The sequence below is a fragment of the Pomacea canaliculata genome, linkage group LG2, assembly GCF_003073045.1.
Source record: "Pomacea canaliculata isolate SZHN2017 linkage group LG2, ASM307304v1, whole genome shotgun sequence".
NCBI lineage: Eukaryota > Metazoa > Mollusca > Gastropoda > Architaenioglossa > Ampullariidae > Pomacea > Pomacea canaliculata.
This window is the reverse complement of record NC_037591.1, coordinates 16,543,184-16,568,166: the sequence shown is the minus strand read 5'-3', so window position 1 is coordinate 16,568,166 and position 24,983 is coordinate 16,543,184. Positions and strand designations below refer to the sequence as shown.

Genomic DNA, 24,983 nt, shown 5'->3' with positions numbered 1-24,983 from the left:
AAAGTTAGCCCACTGTACCAAAGATTGTGAGTTGAACTTAAGTACAAATGTCATAATAACATTCAACTACTTTTAGAAGCAGGCTTCTTGAAGATTTCATGCAATGGCAAGTCTGCTGACCACATTTGTGCTGATGGCTTAATTGGCATTCACCTTTTTCTTAACATGAGGGGAACTGGTGTTTTACACTGAGCTAGCAACTAAAGCTATTTCATGGTAAGGTAGCCAGCCCTGTAAACAGATGCCACACACAGAGGAAGAACTGTGGCCAAGACAAGAGCTGAACCCAGGCTAATCTTCACTGCATTAGTGACAGGCGCTAACCATTGTTACACCAGACTGCTTTTTCTTAACATGAGTGGCTACACTAATGGGGCATGCAATGAGAACAATGAGACCAGCTCTCATTATTATTATGTTTATGTATGTATGCTTTTACTTGTGTGAAGTGCTTTGAGCTTGCCTTTGATGGTGGGGTAAAGCATTTTATTAATCAACATTATTATTTTCTAATGTCTCAGACTAAAAATTGTCATCTATCCATTGACAGGTACCAGCTGATCACCAGAAAGATGGTCTTGAAATACACTACATAAATTCTCTATATTATTATTAGAATAGGGATTTATCCGCAAGTGTAGACATAAGAACATGTAAATACACGAGCATGCATGCACACAAATTTGTTTAAAGAAAAGTAAATACCAGTCAGGAGTCCTGCAATACTTTTGGTATTTCAGTATTGTCAATTGCAATAATGAAAGATTTAATCAAAAGCATATTAGAAAGGACTATATCACTTTGCATGGATTGCACATAAAGACAGTATGTTAATCATGAATGAATATTTTGTGAGCTTATTTACTCAAATGCAAGAAGGCAATAAAAGTCACCCATTATTTAAATTAAAAATTTATGCTGCATGTATATATATGTGTTTATACAAAGACACTAAAATTAACCAAAAGGATAAGTATGTACTATTTAAGCACTTTGTAAACACTTTAAGCATGTAAGCTGAGGTGTAAATGAACAGGTAAACTTGTCTGTGATGCAGGCAAAGCAGTTTTAAAGAAGGGCTTAACAAAGAAATCCATAAGCACACAAACATTCATAATATTCATTCTTTGGCATATTTGGGGTCTTTTTGGCACCAATCACAGAATGCTTTTGTTTCTGGTGTGCTTGAAGTACCAAGAATATAACTGAAATGATTCTTTGTTTCCCTACAAAGATGCTTTCTGCATCTGAACATCATCAAGAGTAGAATAAGCAATTCAAATGAACATGCTCCACCACACTGAACAGTCTATTTACAGTAGGTACTTAAGTGTTCACCAGTAGCACTATCACACATTTTAAAGGTGGGAAGCATTCTGGGTGCAAAAATTGTTATGTAACTCAGGACGAACACTGAATGAGCAAATCCATAATAAATTAGCTACCCAGCATTTTATACTGAAATTCATCACACTGAGTGCTATAGGAGCTGTACCTTGTAATAATATAGGAAAATGGCCAGTGGAGGTACAGATTCTGCATAGCATAGGTTTCAACTAAAGTGCATTATTTCAGACGTGCATTTGCTTAATTATATATTTACTGATTACAAGTTAAAGATAAAAGTTGATAGATAAAAAGACCACATCATGGTGCACATGTTAAGGACACTTTGTGTACATTCATTTATACCAGTGATCTGATTGGAAATCAAAGAGAATGATACAATAACACTATTCAATTTGAGGACAAGATCCAAAAGAACTATTTGAAATAATTTCCACCCCATGCTACATAAAAAAAAGATAAAATACAGAAATGAGGATAATTTTATGGGCTATAAAAGATAAGCCATCAAAATGACTAGCTGAAAAAAATTCTCTTCAGTTTTGTGCTGTTGAGCAAAGCTTATTTTTTAAGACTGTAAGTCATGTTTCTGTCAGCTATACAGCTTGTCATGACACATTGTAGTCTCCCTGTTTGTGACCATATGTACTGACCACTTCAGCTTCAAGTTTTCTGTAGCACTGACAAAGGACACGATACACCTGCAAAAAGTTGTCGAAATTTGTCTTAATATTTAAGGTGTCAGAAATTAAGAGTTTGTACACCACCTGTTGCTTATAATATTTTTCTGGCTGCAAGTTATTTTTGAATGAGAGGAACCACTCATACCTGGTGTCATCCTCCATATTTGAGTGTCTCTTTTGGTTAAAAGAACAGATGAGACGGTCTTTGAATTCTGACAGGAACATATCTTCATCTCCCACTCCCTGGTTAACTCATAATATCCTGAACCCATTCTCTGATAATTCTTTATGTAGTTGAGTTTCCCAGACTCTTGCTATTGAAGAAGCATTTCAAGTTTGTCTACAAAATCTTGTTATGGATAGCTTAAAGAGTGCAGGAGAACATTTACAAAATTGGAAATGTGTGAATTTTTTTCTTCAGAGAGTTGTTTTTAACTAAACCCTAGATTTCTGCAGCATATGTCAACACTGATTTTACATGGGAGTCAAAAGTGTTTCCAAAAGATAGATGGTTTGCGTTCAGCTTTCTAAGGGACTTAAGAATTTCTAGCCCACCTTTTTTATCTTTCATGCATAGTTCAATCCATGCCGCAATAAAACTATATTTCACTCATACATAAATGTATAAGTGTCTGCAATTATACATGAGTGCATGCATTTATTAACAAATGTAGACAAACATAACAATACTCACATCGTCAGCTCCTGGTGTTGGGTAAGCCACACAAACTCTTTCACTGCCCTTCTCCACAATTTGCAAGTAAGGAACATCTGTGCCTAGCCAACCTGAGATACAAATACAAACATCATCTAAAACTGAGTTCTTTAAGGTCACTTAAGACAAAAAGATATCTATGTCACCTCGACAGAGAAAATATTTTCTATAATTATATGTCTTTCTGCATAAACTTTTTAAATGAAATATCTTTAGCACTTTTATAACCACAGTTCATTATAAGTGATCATGTGAATTTAGAGAAAAAAGGAAAGCTTTACAATGCTAAAACACACATGAAATTAAATGTAGGACTAAACAGCCTTTAAAAACAGAGTACCAGGTGCACAAAATGCCTACATAAAACACCATACAAGCCTTAAGAATGTAATATACTAACAGTTTGCATAATATAAAACATACAACCAAAAGGCATACCAAGCACACACATGCATACACTTTATCAGCACAGTTCATCAGGGATAACTAATAAGGGCAGATGCTTGATGCTCAGGATACTTCCTGGAAATTTCACATACAGGCCATAATTTCAGATCCTTAAAATGTCTTAAAGATGATGTGTCAGACAAGCTACTAATATCTGACAAAAAATAGTATTATCTGATATAGTGATGGGTTCTGATAGAGCATGCAGTCCTGTGATGGTTGGACTTGAAGAAAAAGGAAACTTACCATATTTAGCTCTGAAAGCACAACCTAGAGCAGCTGAGTTGGCGACATCTTTAATGTACACTGGTGCATTGAAGACATCTGCTAACACCTGTAGCATGAAATAATAATGAGGTGGTGAATGCACGAAGCCCACATGAAATAAGGCATAATGGGTACAACAAGAAGTGCATGTGGCAGTCAGCATACAAAAATATGGCTTTGGACACAAAAACTATATGAGCATGAAATAGAAACGTTTGCTTGACATATATCTGACTGTACTAAAGCAGCATGGAAAAATAAGATTTAAAAGGCAAAGGTCATCCCCTAACCTTTTCAGGTCGTTTGAGGGGTGAGGTGCTAGAGACCTCACTTTTCTCAGGGTCGGCCTTACATGCCCATCTCCTCTCCCTCGCTGCCTTACCTTCCCCAACATTCTAAGGAGTCAGATACCCATTACCGCCAGCTGGGTCAACTGGGGGGAGTTTGCTGTGCTAATCGGGGATTGAACCAGTGCGCTCTCAGTTCAGACACCTGAGCTCTAACCACTCGGCTATCCGCTTCCCCGACAAGGTTTACTGGGCACTTGTCTGCATAGTTGAAATCATTTAACACTAAATTTCTCTCTCTCTCTAAATATCAAATTCACAGGCACATGTATGCAAACATGTGCATGCACACATGCATGCAAAAACACACACACAAACACATGGCACTAGCTTTTGTACTTTCCTGGATTTGTCTGTTTTTCCATCTCAGCTTTTCATTAGAAAACCTGCACTTATGAGAGAATGATAAGTGACATCTCACCTGAAGTATTGCAGGATTGGATGATGCACCACCTGTTGCAATGATATTGGTATCTGGACCTGAAAAAAATTATAAAACACACAGGAGATAATACAAGAATGTGTGGATAAGAATGACAAACAAAACAGATGTATATGCATTATAAGGATCCTAGACTGTGTTTGTTCAATTTTGTTTATCACCTATAAAATTAAGATTCAGTTATTGTTCTTCATTTCCTGATTATTTTTTGTAAGCTATGTCTGTTTCTGATTCAGTGGTGCTCCAAAATGTATATGACCCAGTGTGTATTAACTCATTCAATACTGAGGAAATTGATGTGACTGAGCTGTAGCTGTGAAGACTTTTTCAACTGCAGGTGTAAACTGTATAGGAAGAGATAAATCCTGTGGCCAGATGAACTCAGATGCAAGAACAGAATACATATTTTCCAACTCCATGTTTACATCGATCTTCCCTCTTCTGACAAGAATATGTATGAATGAATGCAGGTTTAAAATGTATAAGAGACCATGATAATGCTGAGATATCAAAACACCATCAGTGATGGTAGTAGTGCTTTGATAAATGTGTATTAAAAAAACATAACTGTGATGGTACATTAGGCATGGAGCTCAGTTTGCATAAGCATTCCATTCTCTGAAATAAATAAATAAATAGTTCCAAGCACAAAGTTTTTTATTTTATGTTTTACCTATGTTAAAGCCAAGGTTTTCAGCATGAACACGTTGAGCCATAAACTGACTTTCCAGAACAGCTCTCACTTCCACTGCATCTAGAAAATCATCAATCTGCACACAATTCAAGTTTCTAAACTCAAGCGTCATTCAACACTGACAAGAATTTTCAGACTAAGCCACATGTGTGTCTAATGCAGACAGGGAGCAGCCAGTCACAAAATCACATTTGGTATGAAATTAAACATGAGATGAAAATTGGATTTTTTTAAATATCATGGCACTATAGGTTACAGAAATAACTGAGATAACAGATAATATGTAACCTTCTGTCCATTCTTATCAAAGCGATAGATTCCTTGAATCAATGGCTGGATCTCCATTACATGAAAGTACATTCCTGTAACAAGAGTTATAACATTCATCGTTAACCCACTGGAAGCCATGTGAGCACACTTTCTTAGTATATCTGCTCACTGGGATTAACAGTTGGTCATTGATCAAAGAGTAAAAGACATACATTCAAGAACACCAAAACCTTTTTACTGAAATTTAGATGCATGAAAATGTTGTAAAAAATAAAAACTTGAATAAGAAGTATTTTCAAGAGGAACTGGGTAAATACATTAGAAGCATTAGATAATACTTGCATATTTTACAAAATTTATCCTTGCTGCCCACCTATCTGTCCATTGTTTCCCATGGGAGTTGATTTTAGCTGTTCGTTGAATTTTTCCCATGATCCTCCTGCTCTTTCATCTCGAATCTTCTCACGTGTCAAAGACCCATTTTTAAAACTAATGTGGAATTAACAAAATATATCATCACAAAAATGTCAAACATATTAAAAAGTAAATTCGGTAATTCTAAATAATTAATAACATTCATTTTTAGTTCTTCTAAAATAATTAAGAGTCAAAAATTAGCTTCAGACTAAATTAAGCCAAAAAGAGAACAGGCATTTGAAAATTATTTCTTTTTTATCACTTTTTAAAAGAATACTATTGGTCCACCAACTAATCTGCTGTACACACCTATATATGACAATATACCAACATAAATATATACATACACACACAATACAAAACACACATACACAACATATCATACACATAAAACATAACAGACTCACCAGAGCAGAGCCATATAGTCTGAAGTCTGCACAGGGTTAACAAAAATGTGGCCCTCCAAAGATGGTTTTGGAGTCTCCAGCCACAGGAAGAGAGTGTCACTAGTACCAAGGCTCACCTGCGCAAAGATGCAGTTGAACAGACAAAATCTGGCTTGCAACATCAAAGGAACAGACTTTTAAATTCTACTCTTTAACATTAATTATGTTAGTAATATAAAAAGCAGGGCAAGTCATTATCAACTATATCCATTATATTTGTGAAAAACAAGAATTCTACAAATTCAGGTTCCACAATGACAACTATATCTGAAAATGAGATTCAAGGCAAAGCGAAGCTTACAATAACATCTCCCTTCTGAGCTGCCAATCCAGCCAGTGAAGCTGAAACAACAATGAATATCTTTGTGTTACAAGATAAAGATAAAGCTGATTTTTACTGTGGTTATGTAGTAATGAAAAGCAGGTATTCTACACGCTTGAGAGTTTCTAGCAAGAGCGGACGGCCGAGTGGTTAGAGCGCTGGTGTCCGAACCGAGAGCGCGCTGGTTCAATTCCCGATAAGCGCAGCAAACTTCCCCCAGTCGACCCAGCTGAAGGGAATGGGTACCTGACTCCATAGAGGGTTGGGGAAGGTAAGGCAGCGAGGGAAAGGAGATGGGCACCACCCTCATGTAAAAAGCTGGCCCCGAGAAAAGTGGGGTCTCTAACACCTCACTCCCCAAACGACCTTAAAAGGTTATGGGACGACCTTACCTAGCATTCTAGGAGAAAGTATGATTATTCATATTTCTCTGAGGTCTTAGCAAATGTTGCTTGGTGTTTAACTCACCTGGATTGTCTCCAGTAAAAGCCACCACTTTGCAGTCGTTTGGGAAACCATATCTAATGCTCAGGTAGGAAGAGACAGTTCCCTATAAACAAAGAAATGTTCAAAAACCCATCAACCTTAAGTGTCTTTATTCTCTTTTGCTTCCAGATGTCCCACTGTGTGTGTTCTCGATGCACATAAAAATGTCACAAAACCATAGATCACAAAGCATGAATTGTACCATAGTATTCTTTATATTTCCATAATACAGATATAAGAACATTGAAAAGTATGATATAGACTATAGTAACACACAATATGATGTGAATATAGTGTGGCTTTTAACTGAACTCTGAGAAAATCAATTGTGTAAAATAATTATATGATCACTTACAATGACTTCATTAGAAGGTACAGGAGACCCTAGTTTAGCTTTCAGACCTGGAGCACATGCCTGCAAGCAACATGACACTAAGAAATATAAAAAAAATATAGCTGAGCAAAATTTTTGCATGAAATGTCATTTTGTGCTCCCAATAAAAGTCAAACAGTAATTATTTTCTATTTAGTTTAACAACTTAACCACAGCTGAAAATCAATGCAGCTTAAAAAGCCTTCAAGGTTAGTAAATTGTAAGAGTGAAATAAAGCTCTGTCTCACATCTAAACACTCCTGTGACCAGTCTCTGGCTTGGATGTCCAGAAGATTCATGCCTGAACCATCACTTTCATCAATTGGTGCATAATCTCCAAGCAAAAGGCTTGCAACAAAGCTACTTACTAACGAAATTCTCTGAGAAAAAGAAGACATCAGAAGAAGAAAAGAGCTTAGTTATATTTCAGAAACATAATTTAAAATAGATACCAAATATTGGTACCTATAAGAGAAGGTTATCCCATAACAAGATAATGTCAACAGAATATTATTATATCAGAATTAACAGCTGACTAAATTATTTATGAAAACGGAACTATATAAATTTGATTGCACTTACTGATCCTAATTATGCAGTAAACGATAAGATACTTAAGAAAAAAAATAAATATGTTTTTCAGAATTTGGGTTAGAACTACACAAAAAATATTGTAGCCAAATAAAATACAAAATGCTTAAGCAACCTGGTGGTATAAAAATTGTCAGTAATATGGTTAGAACAAACTCTTACACCCCCCACTATTTACCTCAGTGTTGTTGTAAGCTTCAGGCTGCTGTTGATAAATTTTTGCAATCTGATTGCCTGTGAACCTCTCATACGCACGAGATCCAGTGATCGCAGCCAGTTTCTGAACACATTAAAAAAGCAACATTTAGTTGACTTGCTTCTTTAAAATGACTTTCAAATGCTTCCCAGAACATGGGATCAATGTGCTTTACAAGTCTCATAAACTTAATTTTCTGATTTTCATTTAAGTTGATTCTGCGTGCACGTGTATGCATATATTCATACAGGAAAAGATCTGATAGCATAATTAATAATCTTAAACATTGATACTATTTCATAGGTAAAAGTAACATGCCCCATAACCTAGTGGTTATGAGTACCATTAGGTGGTTTACCAGGTCCAGGGCACTGCTCATGAAAAGCAAAGCCCGACCTTCTCTTTCTACTTTTACCCCCCACATATCTAATTGTACTAACTACTTGGGTGCAGACTCTTCTGAGTTTTCACAGCTAACAACCCTCCCATACCCTTTTCCCAAAAATCAGATGGAGGCAGCTTTGCTCCCATGATAGCATGATGATAGTCACACACTAAAGATAAATCATACTTCTGCTCCTCCAACTTTGCATTCCAGCTCCTGACACTGGCGAGTAGTGCTAGAGTCCATCCATACTGGAGAATTCGCCACCGAGAATGCATCCTGGATAACAAAAATGTACTGAAACTTGTAGACAGTGAAGACCTTGAGCTAAGCACAGGCTCAGAAACTCTTACAGAAATGGGCAGGAATCTAACAAAGCTATAGACAGTTTATCAACAGGTCAGACTCTAAGTGTTCAATAGGCACAAAAATAATTCTGTGGATGTACAATAAAAGATTTTATTCAAGTGAGCTGATCCATCTTAAGTCGTATGATGAGCTCTAGAACTGATCTTTTGAAATAACATCTGCCTTCCTTACTACCAATCTCCACCCAAAAAACTTAACTAGGCATCTAAAGGTACATCTGCCACCCTATTAAGTATTGGTTTTGTCTCATTCCACTAATCCTTGACTAAGCAAACCATTTGTGAAATTCCCTCTGAAGTGTTGTTACTTTCCTTGAGTTCTGATATACAGATGGTTTAGAATGTTTCAGCCTGTTATATTTATTTTTTACATTGTAGAGCTGTTCTGGTATTCTTTTGCATCTCAAAGTAAATGTGATTACTCTCAGCAAAATGTTAGTATTATATTATTATAACACTATTGTTTATCATTGTTTATCAGTTCATCATAATTTTTTTCCTTTCTTGAACTGTCTGACCTAATTTTCAGTGTGGTTGTCTTATATATCATTCTTTTGTTTTCTTGTCCACACTTTCACACCAGCAAACCCCTTTCAATATGTCAGCCTGTTCATCAACCTTTGATCTTGATGGGTTGACAGAATTGGGAACAGCTTTGAACACAGTTGTTCAGTGGAACTTTAAAATGCTTACAGCACCAGTTCGAGATATCCCCTTTCATTTTTTTTCTTATGCATAAAAAAATTAATATGGGAGGATTTTTTTTTTTTTGAAGGTGGAAATCTGATGAAAGGTGTAAAATTACAAGGCATAGTAATCTGAAAGTGATACAGGTGGTGTGAAGCTACTTTTCTCTCTGACTGAACCCCTGCTATAATAGGACATTTTCTTAGTAAGCTGTCAATTACCTTTAGTTGTTCTGTCAAAGGCTTTTCAGCTACAAGGTTTCTGAGAATCTGCTGTGCACCTTGTCGCCAATAAACGCTTCCATGTTGCTGTAAAAATGCCAAAAATAATTGTTTAAAGAAATATTTTAAAAATTAGCTTTCAATCTTAAGCATTGACATAGCTTTTTTTTTTCTTAACAGGCATTGAATAAGCTAATAACATTTTGATTTCTTGCTGAAAGTTATATAAATAAAGTTATTGAAAGATCACTTTCAAAATCAAGGTAAGCTTCCTTTGATCTCATAAACATTAAATTTCAATTATTGGTTATTTACAAAAAAATTTATCCTTTCGGAAAACTTTAGAGGTTGACCAAATGCATTTTTTTCTACACCACTAGTCTGACTAATCAGCATTTCATCACAGCTTATACAAGCTGTCAAAGGCTGAGAGATACAATACAGCTTTATTAATCCACAAGAGCAATTACAGGAATTATTTATAGGTGCTCATGCACTAGTAATATACAGATGAGTATATATATATATGATGACTAGGTAAACAAAATTCATACTCTCTTAATATATACACACACATACAGCAAAAGTCGATGCAGATGGTAATCTACTTACATAAAGATTAATATAAATACATACATTCTCTACTCCCAGCACATACCACACATCTACACACACTCCTATGGATTTGTAAACCTGCATGCACACTTGTTCACACATATACAAACATGAACATGCACAAACAGATACTCAAATACCTTTAGCAGATCTACACAAATGATCAAGCAATCTTGTCATCTTACTTGTCCAGTGCCAGAGACACAAACAACTTGCTGGAATGGAAATCCCGAATTTTTCAGCCTGCTCAAAAGTAGATCTAATGCCTGAAACAAAGGTGCTTCATTTCAGATGGTTTTTCCTACTGAGCTAAGCTTGATACAAAGAAAGCTGCGCCTGTGAATGAATATACATAAGCATCTTATATCCCATAAGATCAATAAAAAGGAAATAAAAAAGGGAAAATGGATCTGCTCCTTTGCAATGAAAATGATCATGCCTTCGTACCTCCACCCACATAATGGCTGGTGATGTAATGGTAATTTTGTCATCAGCAATGCAGACACCTCCCCGTGTGCTGTGCAAAAAATATAAAAACTGAGCACTTTAGATCAAAAGTCATGAAAGTTTATCTACCGCTTTTGAGTTAAGGCAGTTGCAACAGAATACCATATTTAAAAAATATTTATACATATATACGACATTTTTAAAGTCACTTAACAGAAATTGGTACAAATACGCTACCTGTGCAATGCCATATTAATGTTAATGGGTATGATTGCATTAAACAGAGGAGAGCAGAACTGAGCAGAATAAATAGAGAAAAGTATGGAATGGAGATGTATGCTGTTAATAAACTTTGATGAATCAGGAAATGGAAATATTAAAATTTTTTTTGCATTTGTTAAAACCCAGCATGTAAAGCATATGGTATCACACACTAGTTCTCAGAAACTCAGCACAGAAGTCTGACAATGTTCAAAGTGTTTCCAAGAAGGCCTGTCTCTTGATCACTTTTCTAAAATATATAAATATATAAATGCTGCAACAAAAACACTGCAAGAGTTATATCTCTATCTTCAAGCATAGATAAGAGGCCATAATATATATTGTTTAAAAGATTACACTTAGAAAAGATGGCATACATAAAAATAACTCCAGAAATCATATATACTTATAGTGGGGAAGATCAGAGTCAAATCGGACAGCCTCTTCATAGATGACTTGAAGATTATCATTGACAGCAATAAATTTGATCTGAAAAAGATAATAACAGCAGTATGTAGTTTAAAGGTATCTAAAAGTGTATATCCATAAAGTTCTTTGGTACCTGTGTAAGTAGATGTTTGAACATATGAAATTTGACATTAAAAAAAAAAAAACCAACTCGTGCATTTATTGAGAAAACTTTTTTCATTCTTTCCATAATCCTCTTTGAAAATGGCAATAAAAAGTCATTTTTAGTTTTTAATACTACACCTGCGATATATGTTTTAAAAAAATTGTCATTGATATTGGCACTATTCGCATTCAGGCGATCGAGGTTACTGCTTGAAAGGTTTTAGTGCCAGGAGCTTTCTCCCATGTTGTGGATAACTAATGACAACTTGGTGTAATATTTCTTCTAGCTGACCTTTAGTGGAATTAAAACTAACAGTAACATATTATTAAAAATGCTTTTCTCTGTCGTATTGCGAACCAAAAACAATATTGTTTGTCCTAGGAGCATCGATCGTGGGATTTGCAGAAATCTGAATTTCAATTTAGTGACACTCTTGGGATAAGTTAGCTAGTTTTTTTTTTTAATTATTTACTTGTCAAAAAGAGAAAATAAAAGTGCAGACGAGAACACAAAGAGGCAACACATCACGAACATCACGCGCTGAGCGCGTGAGGAGTTGCCTCCCTTACACTGGTTACGGTTCTTGAATACAGAAGATGTATTCATTACTTTATAAAGGAGCATCTTTAAACAAAAAATCCTTTCGAAGCCATTGAGTGTTGCTAACAATCCGTCGGTACTGAATAATGTCGGTGCACTAATTTGCAAATGGACAAACCTGCTGAGTGCTGAAGTCAAAGCCTCCGAAGACACGGTTACTTTCGTCCGCCATTGTGAAGGTTGCGTCGAGAAAGGGAGAAAGGGTGGAAGGTGGGACAGTCGCGAACAGATAAGCGGTTGCCTCAGGATCTAGAAGTATGCACGATGATACGACAGTTATTTTCGTTTTGGCACAATGTACGTTGTTATATTGTAATTATTAAAGGCGGAACTTCTTGTGGGCGTTTTTCTTAATGGTTTCGCTCGTGCAAGGGAAGGTAGGAGTACACGGTGGTGATCACTTACCAACGGTCAGTTTTGCCTAATTGCTACCCTGACCATGAGGCCGTGTAGATCACAGCTATAGGCAATTATATAACCCTAGCAGTGAAACGTGAAACGTCTTTCTCAGCCGTCGAGTACTTGCTGTTGGCGTTTAGAAAGCTGAAGTTTCCAGCTGAACATATTGTCAGGGTTAGGACCGACAATTGAATGTATACTCCATAAAATAAAAAGAAAAATAAGGGAGAAAAAGATGAACAGTGAAAATGACACAAACACAAAGACATCTGAATTTGAAAACTTTATTTGTATGCTTTCGTATTTCTTTATCACTCAATATCTTTCTTCACTAATAAGGGATGAGAATATATTCAACATTTCAGTTTATTCCCCTATAGCTGGTGATTGACAAAAAAGTACATCTGTGTTTGGATGTAATGTTTGTACCTTTACAAACGGGCAACAATTCACACCTGTAACACAGAGCCCATTCATCATCCACAAAAGCGGCCCCACAGTCCAAATATGTTTGTTGGTGAGCACGATTAGGTGAAGGACATTGTAGAACACATTCATGCACTTTCAGTCTCGTGCACTTTTTCGCTCCAAGTGAAGATTTCAAAAATGGTCAAACATGTGCTGATCATCTTTGGTTGTCCGAACGGACATATGATATCGTCTGTTTTCTGTAACTATAGTCTCCGCTAGGTAAGTTATTCTGTAAGTGAGAGAATGTACCTTGCGGTCGGGGATTATCCCCATTCAATATAAATGAGCATGGTATAGCGTATATATGCATTTATGCATGTTGTAAGATGACCATTTTGGATAACCGCCAGAGTGCTTACAAACAAGGGGAATAAATATACATGCCCTCAAAACTGCCTGATAAAAAGATTTGCTTCCCTTTGATTAACTCATTTTGCGGAAAGAGACGCTTGTGTGACCATGGGCGTGTATAGGTGGATGACCCGGTTCCTCTCGTTTCCTCGACTTAAGTTGTTCTCTGCCTCTCTCTAGTTCACGCCTGCTCTCTCTCATACACACTTTCGCACGCGCGATTGTACACACACACACCGAGCGCGCGCGCTCTCTCTCTCTAGCATGCGTGCAAACAAACAAACAAACAAACAAACAAACAAACAAACAAACAAACAAACGTATTTAAATAATTCTTTAAGATCTATCACTTTATACTACAATAGCGGAATTCTCTCGCTCGCTTTCAACTCTCTCTCGCACGCCCGCGCGTGCGCGCGCGCACACACACACATATAAAAACAAATACACAAACCAAGAGATAAAGAATGACGTGCAGCATTAAGCAATTAACAGAGATTACATTAAAATTTTATATTTTTCTGGTTGAATCACCATACAGAGGATTTAGTCAAATTCTTTATATGAGTTGTGCTCGAACTGACTGTCGGCAGTTGTTGAATCAACACGTGCGGTGGTCGAATCGGCAAACGGTTGAATTGCTACCACCCCCACCCCACCCACCCCCATTTACTGAAAAAAATAATCTATCCCTCCCTCCGTAACAGTACATCGACATTTCTGTGGCCCATGAATTGTAATCTTGGAAAATTTACTGCATTCTGGCCCAGGCCTGACGAGAGGGGGGGACAGGGGGGTCTGGTGTACCCGGGCCCGCGGCTGTCAAGGTGCTGGTGCCTAGCGAGGGTCAGGTGCCCGGAGGGTCTGGTGCCTAGGGAGGGTCAGGTGCCCGGAGGGCCTGGTGCCTTGGGAGGGTCAGGTGCCTGGAGGGTTGATGCCTAAGGAGGGTCAGGTACCCGGAGGGCCTGGTGCCTAGGGAGGGTCAGGTGCCCGGAGGGCCTGGTGCAATGGGAGGCGTGGCACAAGGCAGGTATTGTTAAGGTCGGCGCTATATACATGGGAAGCAGGCGTCCTGAAAGGTGCGCGAAAGGGACCGTGGCTATAAAGGTTTCTATATATGAAATGCTCACCCAGTTTTGTATTTTTCATCTGCAAATGAGCGCTCGCTCGGCGTGCGAAGCCCTCGGTCGAAAGCGATCGTTTAGTTCAAGTTTACCGAACAGGAGGGTCTGGTGCGGAGGGTCAGGTGCGGAGGGTCGGGTGCGGAGGGTCTGGTGCCAAACTTAGAAAATTTTTCTTTGAGCGGAGGGTCGGGTGCCGGAGGGTCGGGTGCCAAACTTCGAAAATGTACGTTTGAGCGGAGGGTCAGGTGCGGAGGGTCTGGTGCCAAACTTTGAAAATTTTTCTTACAGCGGAGGGTCAGGTGCGGAGGGTCTGGTGCCAAACTTTGAAAAATGTACGTTCGAGAGGAGGGTCAGGTGCGGAGGGTCTGGTGCCAAACTTTGAAAATTTTTCTTACAGCGGAGGGTCAGGTGCGGAGGGTCGGGTGCAGAGGGTCTGGTGCATGGGGAGGCGTGGCACAAGGCAGGGAAGAGATAAGTTGGCGCTATATATATGGGGAGCAGGTGTGCCGAAAGGCGCTAGAAAGTGAAGATGGCAAATGGAGAAAGGTTACCATTAGCCATGCAGTGCTCACCCAGTTGTGGTTTTATCGTTGGCAAATGAGTGCTCGCTCGGCGTGCGACGCCCTCGGTCGAAAGCGATCGTTGTCTGCGTCCCGTCCTACCGCGAGCCGGTTTTCTACGCGGACCGAAGAAGGTGTGGTACGGGTTGGCTCGCTGGCGATTCGCGGCTTTCGCTGTCGCGTTTCCCACGGCTCAGGCGTGGGCTGGTTGAGCAGAGAGAGGGGTTCGTCGTTGTCGTGCTCCTTTCGGCCAGCCGCGTCGGCGTATCGAATAAGCTTGACTGTGTCTCGAGTGAAAGAGCGCGCCCGTGTCGATCGGGTGAACGCTCAGCAAGTGGGAATGTTTGAACCGATGATTCGGTTGCAAAAAGAGCGAGAAGCATTGTACCGAATGAAATTGCACGCCCACGAACGTCAGAACCTGCGGCCTCGCCGCGGCGACTGCTTCGTGGAGGTTACGGTATTGCAAACCACAAAAACAGCATTCTGGTTGATCCTGCCAGTAGTCATATGCTTGTCTCAAAGATTAAGCCATGCATGTCTAAGTTCACACCCTCGTACGGTGAAACCGCGAATGGCTCATTAAATCAGTCGAGGTTCCTTAGATGATCCATTTCTACTTGGATAACTGTGGCAATTCTAGAGCTAATACATGCAAACCAGCTCCGACCCGGTGTCACAGCTGGGAAAGAGCGCTTTTATTAGTTCAAAACCAGTCGGGGTTTCGGCCCCGTCCCTTTTGGTGACTCTGGATAACTTTGTGCCGATCGCATGGCCTCGAGCCGGCGAGGCATCTTTCAAATGTCTGCCTTTTCAACTGTCGATGGTATGTGATAGACCTACCATGTTGACAACGGGTAACGGGGAATCAGGATTTGATTCCGGAGAGGGAGCATGAGAAACGGCTACCACTTCCAAGGAAGGCTTACCCAGCTCGGGGAGGTAGTGACGAAAAATAACAATACGGAACTCTTTTGAGGCTCCGCAATTGGAATGAGTACACTTTAAACCCTTTAACGAGGATCTATTGGAGGGCAAGTCTGGTGCCAGCAGCCGCGGTAATTCCAGCTCCAATAGCGTATATTAAAGTCATTGTGCTTAAAAAGCTCGTAGTTGGATCTCAAGCATGGGCGTGCGGTCCGTCTCGCGACGGTCACTGCGCGAAGCCTGAGCGTGCGCGGCTCTTCGCAGGGTCGTCTTCGCAAGGTGAACAACTCCGAAAGCATTTGCCAAGCATATTTTCATTAGACAAGAACGAAAGTCAGAGGTTCGAAGACGATTAAATACTGTCATTGTTCTGACCATAAACGATGCCAACTAGCGTTGTGCAAGTGTCGCTTCATCGACTCTGAAACCAAACTTTTCGGGTTCCAGGGGAAGTATGGTTGCAAAGCTGAAACTTAAAGGAATTGACGGAAGGTCACCACCAGGAGTGGAGCCTGCGGCTTAATTTGATTCAACACGGTAAAACACACCCAGTCCGCACACTGTAAGGATTGACAGATTGATATCTTTTTCTTGATTCGGTGGGTGATAGCGCATGGCCGTTCTTAGGTGGTGGAGCGATTTGTCTGATTAATTCTGATAACGGGCGAGTCTCTAGCCTGTTAAATAGTTCACCGATTCTTCACGCATCGGTGTTAACTTCTTAGAGGGAGAAGTGGCGTTTAGCCACAAGAGATTGAGCAATAACAGGTCTGGCTGCCTTTAGAAGGAATCAAGGTGGATGTGACCATGCTTTGAAAACTGTGCGAACCCCTTGAACGTCCTTCGTGATAGGGATTGGGTGCTTGAAATTCTTCTTATCAACGAGGAATTCCCAGTAATTACGTCGATGCCCTTTCTACACACCGCCTGTCACTACTACCGAGTGAACGGTTTAGTGAGGGGTACATGGCCTCCGTGTCGAGAGTCTGAAAAAGTCTATCAAACTGGAGGGAAAGCCTTTGCCGAGTCAGGCTCTAAGTGACGCCCCGGACTCTCCCCTCGGGGGTGGCATCGGCGAAAGTGTAAAGAGAGTCACATTCTCCCGTGGCTGCTCCCTAGCTCTACAATTTTCAACAAACAAACAAAAGCAACCAAACCAGGGGAGGACGGCCTGGTGCAAAACTTTTTTTTAACAAAAGTTCCAGGTCGATGGGAGGGTCTGGTGCACAGGGAGGGCCTGGTGCAAAACAAGAAAATTTGATTCATCAGTTTCTTCGCTTTGGCATTAGAAGACTAAAAAAAAGTTCCACTTCGATGGGAGGGTCTGGTGCAAACGTCTGGTGCAAAACTTTTTTTTTTAACAAAAGTTCCAGGTCGATGGGAGGGTCTGGTGCAGAGAGGAGGGTCTGGTGCCCAGAGGGTCTGGTGCCTAGGGAGGGTCAGGTGCCCGGAGGGCCTGGTGCCTAAGGAGGGTCAGGTACCCGGAGGGCCTGGTGCCTAGGGAGGGTCAGGTGCCCGTAGGGCCTGGTGCAATGGCGTGGCACAAGGCAGGTATTGTTAAGGTCGGCGCTAGATACATGGGGAGCAGGCGTCCCGAAAGGTTCGCGAAAGGGACCGTGGCTATAAAGGTTTCTATATATGAAATGCTCACCCAGTTTTGTATTTTTCATCTGCAAATGAGCGCTCGCACGGCGTGCGACGCCCTCGGTCGAAAGCGATCGTTGTCTGCGTCCCGTCATCTGGCGAGCCGGTTTCGAAGGTCTGGTACGGGTTGGCTTGGTGGCGATTCGCGGCTTTCGTTGCCGCGTTTCTCACGGCTCAGGCGCGCGCTGATGGTGGTTCGAGCGGAGGGTCTGGTGCGGAGGGCATGGTGCCAAACTTGTAAAATGTTCGTTCGAGCGGAGGGTCTGGTGCAAAACTTGGAAAATGTACGTTCGAGAGGAGGGTCAGGTGCGGAGGGTCTGGTGCGGAGGGCATGGTGCCAAACTTGTAAAATGTTCGTTCGAGCGGAGGGTCTGGTGCAAAGCGGATGGTCTGGTGCAACACATTGAAAACACACTTCTAGTCATTAGTAACTTCATTTTGGTACTGGAAGCTTAGGGGAACCTCGTTTCCTTCACGTTTACCGAACAGGAGGTCTGGTGCGGAGGGTCTGGTGCGGAGGGTCAGGTGCGGAGGGTCGGGTGCGAGGGTCTGGTGCCAAACTTAGAAAATTTTTCTTTGAGCGGAGGGTCGGGTGCCGGAGGGTCGGGTGCCAAACTTCGAAAATGTACGTTTGAGCGGAGGTCAGGTGCGGAGGGTCTGGTGGCAAACTGAAAATTTTTCTTACAGCGGAGGGTCAGGTGCGGAGGGTCTGGTGCCAAACTTTGAAAAATGTACGTTCGAGAGGAGGGTCAGGTGCGGAGGGTCTGGTGCCAAACTTTGAAAATTTTTCTTACAGCGGAGGGTCTGGTGCGGAGGGTCTGGTGCGGAGGGCCTGGTGCGGAGGGCCTGGTGCAAGGGGAGGCGTGGCACAGGGCAGGGAAGGGCAAAATCGGCGCTATATATATGGGGAGCAGGTGTGCCGAAAGGCGCGAGAAAGTGAACATGGCAATAGAGAAAGGTTGCTATTAGCCATGTAGTGCTCACCCAGTTTTGCATTTTGCATCGGCAAATGAGCGCTCGCTCGGCGTGCGACGCCCTCGGTCGAAAGTGATCGTTGTCTGCGTCCCGTCCTGCTGCCAGCCGGTTTCGAAGCGGACCGAAGAAATTTCGGGTTGGCTTGGTGGCGATTCGCGGCTTTCGCTGTCGCGTTTCCCACGGCTCAGGCGTGGGCTGGTTGAGCAGAGAGAGGGGTTCGTCGTGCTCCTTTCGGCCAGCCGCGTCGGCGTATCGAATAACGCTTGACTGTGTCTCGAGTGAAAGAGCGCGCCCGTGTCGATCGGGTGAACGCTCCGCACGTTGAAAATTTGAACCGATGATTCGGTTGCAAGAGCGAAAAGCACCCGCGAACGCAGGACCCGCGCTCCAGCGGCGACTGCTTCGTGGGAGTCGGTTACGTGTACACCCAACAGCATTCTGGTTGATCCTACCAGTAGTCATATGCTTGTTCTCAAAGATTAAGCCATGCCTCGTACGGTGAAACCGCGAATGGCTCATGAAATCAGTCGAGGTTCCTTAGATGATTCATTTCTACTTGGATAACTGTGGCAATTCTAGAGCTAATACATGCAAACCAACTCCGACCCGTCAAAGCCGGGAAAGAGCGCTTTTATTAGTTCAAAATCAGTCGGGGTCTCGGCCCCGTCCCTTTTGATGACTCTGGATAACTTTGTGCCGATCGCATGGCCTCGAGCCGGCGAGGCATCTTTCAAATGTCTGCCTTATCAACTGTCGATGGTACGTGATAGACCTACCATGTTGACAACGGGTAACGGGGAACCAGGGTGTGATTTGAGAGGGAGCATGAGAAACGGCTACCACATCCAAGGAAGGCACCAGGCGCGCAACTTACCCAGCTCGGGGAGGTAGTGACGAAAAATAACAATACGGAACTCTTTTGAGGCTCCGCAATTGGAATGAGTACACTTTAAACCCTTTAACGAGGATCTATTGGAGGGCAAGTCTGGTGCCAGCAGCCGCGGTAATTCCAGCTCCAATAGCGTATATTAAAGTCGTTGTGCTTAAAAAGCTCGTAGTTGCATCTCAGGCATGGTCGTGCGGTCTCGCGACGGTCACTGCGCGAAGCCTGAGCGAGCGCGGCTCTTCGCAGGGTCGTCTTCGCAAGACGAACAACTGCGAAAGCATTTGCCAAGCATATTTTCATTAGGCAAGAACGAAAGTCAGAGGTTCGAAGACGATTAAATACACCCAGTCCGAACACTGTAAGGATTGACACATTGCTATCTTTTTCTTGATTCGGCGGGTGGTGGCGCATGGCCGTTCTTAGGTGGTGGAGCGATTTGTCTGATTAATTCTGACAACGGGCGAGTCTCTAGCCTGTTAAATAGTTCACCGATTCTTTACGCATCGGTGCTAACTTCTTAGAGGGAGAAGTGGCGTTTAGCCACAAGAGATTGAGCAATAACAGGTCTGGCTGCCTTTAGAAGGAATCAAGGTGGATGTGACCATGCTTTGAAAACTGTGCAAACCCCTTGAACGTCCTTCGTGATAGGGATTGGGGGCTTGAAATTCTTCTTATCAACGAGGAATTCCCAGTAATTACGTCGATGCCCTTTCTACACACCGCCTGTCACTACTACCGAGTGAACGGTTTAGTGAGGGGTACATGGCCTCCGCGTCGAGAGTCTGAAAAACTCTATCAAACCGGAGGGAAAGCTTTTGCCGAGTCAGGCTCTCAGTAACGCTCCGGACTCTCAACTCGGGGGTGTCATCGGCGAAAGTGTAAAGAGAGGCACATTCTCGCGTGGCTGTCCCCTAGCTTTACAATTTTTTTCATTCATTTCGCATTTTGTTGAAACCTTTCAAATATCGTTGCAAAGCAGATGAAAAGAAATGAAACAACTTTAGGCGGTGGGATCACTCGACTCGCACGTCGATGAAGAACGCAGCCAGTTGCGTGAATTAATGTGAATTGCAGAACACTCTAACCCTAACCATTTTCAAAAAACAAAAAACAAAAAAAACACCAAAAAACAAAACAAAAGCAAACAAACCCGGGGGAGGGCCTAGTGCAAAACTTTTTTTTTAACAAAAGTTCCAGGTCGATGGGAGGGTCTGGTGCAGAGAGGAGGGTCTGGTGCAGAGAGGAGGGTCTGGTGCAAAGGTATGGCCTGGTGCAAAACTTTTTTTTTTACAAAAGTTCCAGGTCGATGGGAGGGTCTGGTGCAGAGAGGAGGGTCTGGTGCAGAGAGGAGGGTCTGGTGCACAGGGAGGGCCTGGTGCAAAAGTTTTTTTTAACAAAAGTTCCAGGTCGATGGGAGGGTCTGGTGCAGAGAGGAGGGTCTGGTGCAGAGAGGAGGGTCTGGTGCACAGGGAGGGCCTGGTGCAAAAGTTTTTTTTAACAAAAGTTCCAGGTCGATGGGAGGGTCTGGTGCAGAGAGGAGGGTCTGGTGCACAGGGAGGGCCTGGTGCAAAAGTTTTTTTTAACAAAAGTTCCAGGTCGATGGGAGGGTCTGGTGCACAGGGAGGGCCTGGTGCAAAACTTTGAGAAAAAAATTTGATTCATCACTTTCTTCGCTTTGGCATTAGAAGCTTAGGGGTACCTCGTTTCCTTTAAGTATACGAAAAGGGAGGGCCTGGTGCATATAAGAAGGTCTGGTGGTAAGTGTGAATGTGAGTGTATGCGTTTGTGTATGCGAATGTGATTCGTGACCTATAATTTCACAGTTGTCATTCTCGCACTTGTTTTGTAAGACTTCTGTAACTAAAATATGTGTATTTTCCTTAGCCAAAGGAATAGGAAAAGATTAACATCTTAGAAGTAGTCGTATGATACGCCATTTTTGTCTCGTCTTTCTATTTTTTCGTATGCATGTATCTCGAGTTAAATAACATTTGCTGCTTACAGAACAGAGCTGAGGTCAACGTACAAAGTGGTCACGGAGCTCGCCTATCGCAGGAAGAATGTTTGCTGCGCAGGGTACACTGAAGATGGTGATTCATGTATCCGTAAGTCCTCCAACTCTTCTGACCTCGTGATTCTGGGTTGCCCTCTGCATAACTTTGTTTGGATGGTTGATTAGGCGTATCCATCCACATCCGCGCACCTGCATCCTGTCGCTAGTCGACCCCCTCACACCTTACCTCTGTCACGTGACTGTCACCCGGCCAGCGACCACCCGACCCCCACATCGCCAGCCTCCACCCTCCCTGTGTGCGTGCTATGTTCCATCCCCACTAACTGCGATGTCGCACACTACCATACAGTTTAGTAATCGAGTTTATTGGCAAATAGCATTTGACAAGGCAGGAACATCAGTGTCAATGAGAGTGACTAGCGTCTCAAATTGACTGACAATAATGAAGTTTGTGAGAAAAGCTCATAAAGTTTTTAGTCAGCAGGTAAAATGACAATATTAGTACAGTATAACTTTGTTCTAGGAACTATTACGATTCAGCTAAAATATGCTAAACATTTCTACTTTTCTGTCATTTTTACAAAACCTTCTAATCTCCTTAAATATTAAAAGTATTAACACTCAGGCCTGACGAGAGGGGGGGACAGGGGGGTCTGGTGTACCCGGGCCCGCGGCTGTCAAGGGGGCCCGGGCTTGGTCAGTGGATTTTTTTTTCTTCTTCTCCTTTTCTTTTTCTTTTAAAGAAAGGTCTAAGGACAGAACACCCAAGCATTACACATGCAGAAGTTGAGTTTGAGTGTAGATATTGAGATTCGAATTGTAAACATACATTATATACTGGGAAAATAATTTACGATTACAAGTACAAGGGGCCCGGAGAGGTCTGTCCCGGGCCCCGGGCTGGCTCTCGGCGGCCATGTTAACACTTAGTAGCTAACTAGTCTTTAAAACAGTTGCTTTGTCTTCTAAAACTCAGCAGGTATTTTAACGGCTAGTGACTGATGGCGGTTGAAGTCGACCGAGTTTATGCTTCGTAAAAAGTTGGATGAATTCAAAATTTCTGCTTTAAAGAGTCTGAAGGCGACAGTTCAGTTCAGATATGTGTTTACGTGTAACAGCATGCGTGTGTGTAGTTATTGTGTGTGTGTGTGCGCGCGCGCGTGCGGTTTTGCTAAAGGAATAATATAGGAAGGGACTTTCGATAGGTGCTGCGTGTTTGTTATGTAAGTTGATAAAAATGATAACTGATGTGTTCTGCTGTTCGTCGCAGCAAACACTTTTTTAATGAGGTTGTTAACGACACTCGATGAAGACTTGTTTAGGCATTTACTTCTTCGGTTCTTCCTCTTTACATGTAGAAGTATAAATCACTTACATAGAGAACATTTCCTTGCACGTCAGTGAGCTTAGTACAAAAGCGCAGCACTTAGAACACAAAGCGATGTGATACATCTACCCGTTGTTCTAATCTGTCGAGGTTTTGACATCGCTGCTGACGTAACAGTCCTTACTAAGATGGGGGGGGGGGGGGGTCTGTGGAGCGGGCTGCTACAAGTCTGATCCTTTAACATCATTTGTCCTCATTTACTAACCACTCGCATGTAAACAACTTTATGTTCAAGTAGTGATGTAGATCCTAGTGCACTTGTCCTACTGTTTGCAGTCTATATTTCGTTACTGAATGAAGTGTAGATATTGAGATTCGAATTGTAAACATACATTATATACTGGGAAAATAATTTACGATTACAAGTACAAGGGGCCCGGAGAGGTCGTCTGTCCCGGGGCCCGGGCTGGCTCTCGGCGGCCCTGTTCTGGCCTTTAGACAGCTTATACGCATACTCGGTATGATGCGAACCGGGAGGTGGATTGCTGTCTGTCTGCCAAGGCCAACGCTGAGCTTCTTGCGAAGTTCTCCGCTATTAGTCTCGGCGAGCCTAAACAAAGAATGTGACGAAACCGGAAGCTGTGTAGTAGCATGCCTCGTTTTAGTAGCTAACTGTAAAACAATCGAAGAAGGTAGCTTGATATATGTTGGTTTATGTATCGAAAATGTCAGTAACCTGAAGATGCACACCTCATTCACAGAACAGTTGGTTAGGCTATGGCTCTGTGGCACTATAGGAGAATATGTAAATGCTTTAAAATGAAAAATCAAGGATGAGTGAGAGATATAATTTTGACAGTTGTTTATTTAATTTTTTTCTAAGGGCAAGGAGTTGCAGACACAATTTTCAGTTATAACCTTATCCACTCTTCCTTTCTGGTACAGCAAACAATCATTAGAAACAAAAGAAATGTTTCGCTACTAGCAGATGATGGATGTATCAGAAATGCCTGAAATGAGAATAAAATTCTGGTCTAATTTAGAAAACCCTTTATTCACAAGGAGAGAAAGGGGCTGTTTTGTCCAAACAATGAGACACATGAAATAAAATCTCGTGGTGTGCTTTGAGGTGATATAGAAAATTCTAGCCTTTAGGTTTTTTTCTAGTAAAAGAAAAAACACAAAACTAGTTTGTGAGGCATGATGACAATAACATGCTGTGAGGTGGTGCAACAAGTGCTGACCTGCAGGATGTTTTCCTAGTGCTGGAAAAGAACAAGTCTTTAAAAATGATAGCAAAGTGTGGAAGCATGTTACTGTGCTCCCAAGGGGCTGTCTTTTACCTTCTTATATTTGTCGGTTTTGTTTCCTGTTGATATAAAGTGGTGTGGAGTTCCTTAAGTAAATATTGATTCCCAGACACATTGCATTGTGTGTAAGACAAAGACATGGGCTGACAACTCTTGCAGTTGAGTGAGGTCTTCTAGTGCATCTAAAGAATTGATGTTTCTTCAAGATGCCACTTAGTGAACCTAATGGCATTACGACTGTCTTTATTGGCTTCTGTCTACAAGATCTTGTATTTTTGGGGGGACAGAAAGAGAGGTGTGTAATAGGCGTCTTATAGGTTTCAAGTATTTAATTCTCTTTCTCCACTCCTTCCATTCAGTCTGCCTTCCTGCTTGTGTGCATGTTTCTTTCGTTGTATGTGTGACAGAGAAAGTTGGGGAGAGAGAAAGACAGAGAGAAAGTGGGGAAGAGAAAATGGAGAGAGAGACAGAGAGAGAGTTACATATGGCTAGTGGAAAGAAGATGCCACCTGTATAGTCTCTTTGAGGCTCCGGCTTTTTGTGGAGGTAGAAGGGGGTGGAAAAGAAAGGGCGACCTGTGATTTTTCTGTGCCGATAATTCTATTTTCGTTCATTGAAAAGAAGATGACAGCAAAAACATATGGGGAACATGCCCTTCTTTCTCTCTTGATGTTACACCTCATCTTGCTGGCGGGAGTTTTCTCTTGGTACCCAGACGTCTTCCTACTCATCGTCTCTTGACTACCCATGGGAGGAGGGGTGAATCTTCACAGGTTGAAAACACTTTCCTACCA

At 41.8% G+C, this 24,983-nt stretch overlaps 1 protein-coding gene across 3 annotated transcripts; it reads right to left on the bottom strand.

Annotated features, from left to right (window-relative positions):
* Nucleotides 1–723: 723 nt before the first annotated feature.
* LOC112556353 (xylulose kinase-like) lies at nucleotides 724–12,455 on the bottom strand. 3 transcript variants are annotated; one of them, XM_025225270.1, is made up of 19 exons: nucleotides 12,320–12,455; nucleotides 11,434–11,516; nucleotides 10,767–10,836; nucleotides 10,505–10,585; nucleotides 9,705–9,791; nucleotides 8,615–8,707; nucleotides 8,026–8,127; nucleotides 7,505–7,636; nucleotides 7,239–7,298; nucleotides 6,866–6,947; nucleotides 6,377–6,417; nucleotides 6,037–6,152; nucleotides 5,586–5,701; nucleotides 5,231–5,304; nucleotides 4,922–5,018; nucleotides 4,228–4,286; nucleotides 3,439–3,526; nucleotides 2,725–2,816; nucleotides 724–2,048 (listed from the first exon to the last, which is right to left on the bottom strand). In XM_025225270.1, exons 1-19 carry the CDS (start codon nucleotides 12,371–12,373, stop codon nucleotides 1,956–1,958), a joined length of 1,620 nt encoding a protein of 539 aa, XP_025081055.1. In that variant the 5' UTR covers nucleotides 12,374–12,455; the 3' UTR covers nucleotides 724–1,955. The 3 variants fall into 3 exon arrangements, with proteins under 3 accessions (XP_025081055.1, XP_025081058.1, XP_025081057.1); XM_025225273.1 differs by lacking the exon at nucleotides 12,320–12,455 and adding an exon at nucleotides 12,074–12,150; XM_025225272.1 differs by lacking the exon at nucleotides 12,320–12,455 and adding an exon at nucleotides 11,739–12,047.
* Nucleotides 12,456–24,983: the final 12,528 nt, after the last annotated feature.

Bases quoted from the DNA above. Each gene is read 5' to 3' on its own strand.
- LOC112556353 (XM_025225270.1), bottom strand. From the start codon at position 12,373: ATGGCGGACGAAAGTAACCGTGTCTTCGGAGGCTTTGACTTCAGCACT. The intron at 11,517-12,319 runs GTTTGTCCATTT...TATCTTTTTCAG, and splicing joins TTGACTTCAGCACTCAGCAG to ATCAAATTTATTGCTGTCAA. The intron at 9,792-10,504 runs GTAAGATGACAA...GCATTTTTACAG, and splicing joins GTGTCTCTGGCACTGGACAA to CAACATGGAAGCGTTTATTG.